General features: G+C 69.1%; 1 protein-coding gene across 1 annotated transcript in view; it reads right to left on the reverse strand.

Annotated features, from left to right (window-relative positions):
• Positions 1 to 5,031, reverse strand: part of FGFRL1 (fibroblast growth factor receptor like 1) — a 13,674-nt gene that overhangs the window by 1,441 nt on the left and 7,202 nt on the right. Inside the window, exons 2-5 of the mRNA XM_024744980.1 lie at positions 2,041 to 2,313; positions 806 to 886; positions 413 to 697; positions 1 to 341 (exon numbers count right to left, since the gene is read on the reverse strand). Coding sequence (XP_024600748.1) covers positions 1 to 341; positions 413 to 697; positions 806 to 886; positions 2,041 to 2,313 — 980 coding nt within the window. The remainder of the gene's footprint in view (positions 342 to 412; positions 698 to 805; positions 887 to 2,040; positions 2,314 to 5,031) is intronic.

Genomic DNA, 5,031 nt, shown 5'->3' on the forward strand with positions numbered 1-5,031 from the left:
CAGGAAGGCGCTGCGAAAGCTGTAGCCCATGGTGTTGGCGCCCAGGCAGATGTACATGCCCGCGTCGTCCTGGCGCGCGCGTGTGATGAGCAGCTTGTTGAGGTAGGAGCCGTCCGGCCGCGACCACACGTCACCCGTGGGCAGCACCACGAACTTCTGGCCGCCCACGTCGATGGTGGAGTTGTAGCGGCCCTCGGCGCCATACTCCACGCGCTTCAGCCACTGGATCACGGGCTTCACGTCGCTGCGCACTTTGCACTGGAAGGATGTCGTGCCTCCGAAGTCCACCGTCGTGTTCACGGGGTGCGTGCCCGTGAGGACAGGCTTGGAGCGCGTCCGCTCTGCGCAGGGACATGCGTTGGGCACAGCCCCCAGGCGCCAGCCCACCCCCACCCCTGGCCCCGGCACTCACGGATCACGTCCACCTTGTAGGTGGCGTTGATGGCGCCCGCGCGGTTCGACACGCGGCACGTGTACTTGCCGCTGTCCTCGGGGCGCAGGTTCTTCAGGCTCAGGGTCCACTTCTTCTTCCTGTGCTCACCAGCCTCCGGGCGCGTCAAGGCCTGGTCATCCTTCATCCACATGATGTCGGGCCGTGGGTGCCCACTGGCCACGCACTTGAGCCGCACGGAGCTGCCCACGGGCCGCGCAATCACCCGGCGCCTCATCTTGGAGGGCTGCGTGAAGCGGGGCCGGGCTGCGCGGGGTGCAGGGGAGTGGGCGGGGCATAGAAGTCAGCGGGCACTGGGGCGGAGGCACAGCCCCACCCCCCGACCAAGGTGGTGACGTCTGTCCCTGCGCTCACCCCACTGCTTGCTGGCTGGGTCTTCCTGGCCCCCGGAAGAGCCGTCGTGCCCCGGACTCTCCCTTCCTGGACTGGTGTCGTCTGCAGAGGGGAGGGTGCATGAGAGGGGCCTCGGCAGCCCCTGTAAGACCCCAGGACTGGCTCCCGGGCCCCAGCCTCAGGCCCAGCTGGGAAAGCTCTAGAAACGCCAACAGGAGGCCATGGGTGCACACCCACGTCTCAGAATCCCAGAGACAGCTGGGCCGGAGCCGCCCACCCGGCGCACTCCCTGGGTGCAGGTGACCCCGACAGGCGTGGGTGGGACGGAGATCTGGCTCCCCCACCCTGGCTCCGGGGGGTCTGCAGGGCCGGGGGGAGGTGGCGACCAGGCCCAGCCGGCAGCTGCAGTAACCCTAGCCCACATCAAGGGGCCGAGGGCTTGGTGAGCTGACATGGCTCGCATACCGCCTGGTCGTCCTGCCCTTTGAAAGGACGCTGCGGGGGACACCCACAGTATTCCCATTCCACAGCCCAGAGAAGGCCTGTGGGGCCTGAGGGGGGGGTGGCGTGCTGAGGAATGCCCCCCCCTCCCAGTGACAGCCGCCGCCTCCACGGCCCAGGACCAAGGCCAGGCGCTCGGACCCCACCCCGGAACCCGGTGGAGGGGTGCGTGGGTCAGGCTCCTCCTTTGTGCTGCCAGGGAGCCTGCCCGAGGGACCCGCCCGGGAGCCCATGGGGGAGGGCCAGGCGCCAGCGCCTGGTACCAGCGAGTGGAGGGCGTGTTCCTGGGGGCGCCGCCCAGTCCCCAAGCCCGGGCCCCAAAGGCAGAGGAGAACAGAAGGCCCTTCCTGCCCAGCGGCCCCTCTGAACTCCGAAACCTGAGCCTCAAAGTCATGGCTGACGCCAAGGCTGCCGGCCCGCCTGCCCCACCAGGCTGCCCTTCAGTGGGACCACCACCTGGGGCCCCCATACCCACCCCTGCCGCCACCCCAGCCAGCCCTGGCCCCCAGGTCAGCAGAACTTTGGGGGAGAAGGGGTCGGAAGGGGGACCCCAAGGTGAGGCCTGAGGGGGCGGGGCCCGGCCTGGGGGTGGTGTCCTGGGCTCAGAGGCCGGGAGGGGAGCAGGGCGGCTCTGGCCCTGGGGGCAGTGGGCCGAGCTCATGCAGGGTGAGGGGTGGGCACACAGGGTCTGCCTCCCCGCCGGAGCTGACTAGGCGCGAACAGCAAGGCCCCGCCCTGGCACGGCCAGCACTGACCCATCACGATGAGGGTGTAGTTGACGCTGAGGCTGCCGAAACCGTTGGTGGCCTTGCACACGTAGGCGCCGGCGTCCTCCCGTTCCACCTCCTTCACCTTCAGCCCCTGGGGCAGCACGCGGAAGCGGCTCCAGCCGCCGTGGATTGTCCGGCCGTCCTTGGTCCACATGGTCAGTGGCGGCGGGTCCCCCTCCACGGGGCACTGCAGCCGCACAGTGCGGCCCAGCCGGGCCACCTGCCGCGGGACTACCTTGTCCGCCATCCTCGGGGGGCCTGTGGGGGTCAGAGGGCTCGCTCAGGGAGGAGGGGACCGGCAGGTGGTCGGTCAGGGCCAAGGCAGGCGTGGGCACCGGGAGCCGGCCGAGGGCTGTCCCTGCTGGGCCCCCACCCCGGGACTCCACCCAGATACGCCTACCCAGCTCCCAGACCACAAGAGGCGGCGTTCACCCAGGGCCCACTGCACTCCCGCACGGGAGCCGGGATGCCGCTCGCCCAGGACGTGTGCCCACGGGCGAGCGAGGGCGGCCCCCACCGCCTCCCTGCAGGCACCCCGTCTGTTTGTGCGTGCAGGTGCGAGCACCCCTGCATCTGGTGGCCCATGTCTGTGCCGTGTGTGCATGGGCGGCATCAAACCAGGTCTGCCTGCCTGGACAAGAGCCTCCCTGCTGCCAGCCCGGCCATACCAGGTCACCAAGGCCCTGGAGTCAGAGGGCAAGCAGCTGGGCCTCCCAGCCCTGGGTGACCACCATCTGCCCTGGGAGAAGCCTGAGTCCCGGGCTGAGGCCGTGGTGCCCTTCACCAGCGGGAAGAAACCCATCCCCGTCCCCACCGGCCCGGGGCCACCCAGGGACAATGGGGATGACCAGGCCTAGAGGGCGCGAGAGACAGGCCAGCTGGGAAGGCCGCTGCGGACATCAGAGGGCTATGGAGCTATCTCCTGGTGGACCCTCAGTCCCCTCCCGCCGTGCCCCTGTGCCCGACGCCCTGAGCTGGGGCTGGTGTGCAGCCCCTACCGCGAGGGTGGAGGGCTCTTACATGGTCACCCACGGCCCCCCCGGACCAGGAGAGGCAGCCACGGGCACCCAGCTGCCCTTCCCAGGGGCTTGGCTGGGCCTGGCTCCCAGGACTCCGCCCACCAGCCACTGGAAGGGGCACCCACCCCACACGGCAGCCACTCCAGGCCGTGAAGGCCACGCCCCGAGCCCTGGCCACACGGAGGTGCCGGGGGGCGGCTGCGCTGAGACGCTGTCGCTCCAGGGCTGAGAGCGGCATGTGTTTTTAATAACCAGCTGGTGTTTCTTCAACGTGCAATCGCCGCTGATTCTGTTGCCGCCTCGCAGCCAAAGTGCTCCTGCGGGTCCCCCAGAGGCTGTAGCTCCCAGGGGCTCACAGAGCACGGGCCCCCATCGCCTCCGCCTGGGGTGCGGACGGAGGGTAGGGGGCCGTCCCCGTTTGGATGTAGGGAGCTGACAGCCCAGGGTTCAGCTTCTCTGGGGCCGCAGGTGGGGAGGGTTCCCGAGTCTCTGATTCCAGGGGACTGGGGTGTGAGGGAGACAGAGACACTAGGCACCTTCCCTCTACAGCCTCCCCCCTCCACATTCTGCCCCATTCAGGTGGCCCCACCCCCTCCATGCTGCCCCTGGACAGTGGGCCATGCTAGAGGTGCCAGCCAGCCAGCCAGCCCTCTGGCTTCCCCTGATACCCACCTCTCCCTAATCACTCACTTGTCTCCAGGGCCCCCCAGGCACCTACCCAGCTCACAGTGGGAGAGGCTTCAGGGTCCCCAGACAAGTGGACCTTCTGAGGCCCCCCAGGCCGCCCAGGGTCCGGGCCTCATTCCCAGGCAGACCCTGTCCACCACCTGTCACTGCCTGAAATTCCACCATTCACAGGGGCCTCCCAGGCTGCAGGACAAAAGGGCACCCCCCAGCCCTTCCCGGGCTGACACCTGGGTGCAAGCATCACACACACACAAGCACAGGCACACGGACCCACACATGTCCACACAGACACAGGCAATGGCCCGGAAAGCACGTGGGGAGGACGGTGCCCGCACGAGGAACAGTATCTCTCCCTGCTGGGGCTCCGCCTGTCCCAGCGGCATCGTGGGGGCACCGCTGGCGGCTGGTTCAACACCCCCGACCCCCGAAGGAGCCCGCCTCAGTGGCAGAGAACGCGCTCGCCTGACATTGCGGCCCCTCCCTCTCCCACCCGCCAGAGGAGACCTTGTTGGGGGGCACCTACTGGGTGGCAGGGACGCCACCCTCGGTGCTGCGGAGTGGAGGGACAGGGCCAAGTGACCGCCAGATGGGCCGGAAGTATGGCCCCGTGGGCTGGCCTGGGAGCAGTGAGGGGGACGAGGCAGCGCCCGTCCAGAGGCCCCGGCTGGAGCCAGCCTTGTCCTAAAGCAAACAGCCCCCCTCCCCTCTGTGGCCAGCCTCACCCCTCCCCACCCCCACCTGGGCTCCGGGGGACCCAGACACGAGGCCGGGGCCCTGCCCCCCACCCCAGCCTCTGCTAGAGACCCCCCAGCAGGCTCACCAGCGGGAGGCGTGGCCCCCCAGATTCCTGGGAGTTTTGGCCGCCAACACGGCTGCTGCAGCTCTGTATTAGGCCTGGGAAACACAAGCCCTGCTGTTCCACCTGGACAAGGCCTCCCACCCCTCAGCCACGGGGAAACTGAGGCCTGAGCTGGAGCCCCGCAGGCCCCTGGAGGGCGTGTGGGTGGGGGCAGCCGACGCAGCCTTAGCGCCTTCCCCGTGAGCACCTCCTCCAGGAAGCCCCAACCCTGCACCCCCCGGCAGTCACGGCCCGAGGAGGCTGCGGGCACAGGCAGGATGCACGTGACGCAGGCAGGGCAGACACGGGGCAAAGGCAGGCTGGGGCCGGGTCTCACCCCAAGAGGGGGCTGAACGTCAAGGTAGCGGGCAGGGAAGGTGTCGCCCCTTCCTCTCCTCCATCCTCCTCCACCCTCAGCTGTGAAAACATGGT

Source organism: Neophocaena asiaeorientalis, unplaced genomic scaffold (genome assembly GCF_003031525.2).
Source record: "Neophocaena asiaeorientalis asiaeorientalis breed wild unplaced genomic scaffold, Neophocaena_asiaeorientalis_V1.1 scaffold1211, whole genome shotgun sequence".
Classification (NCBI taxonomy): domain Eukaryota; kingdom Metazoa; phylum Chordata; class Mammalia; order Artiodactyla; family Phocoenidae; genus Neophocaena; species Neophocaena asiaeorientalis.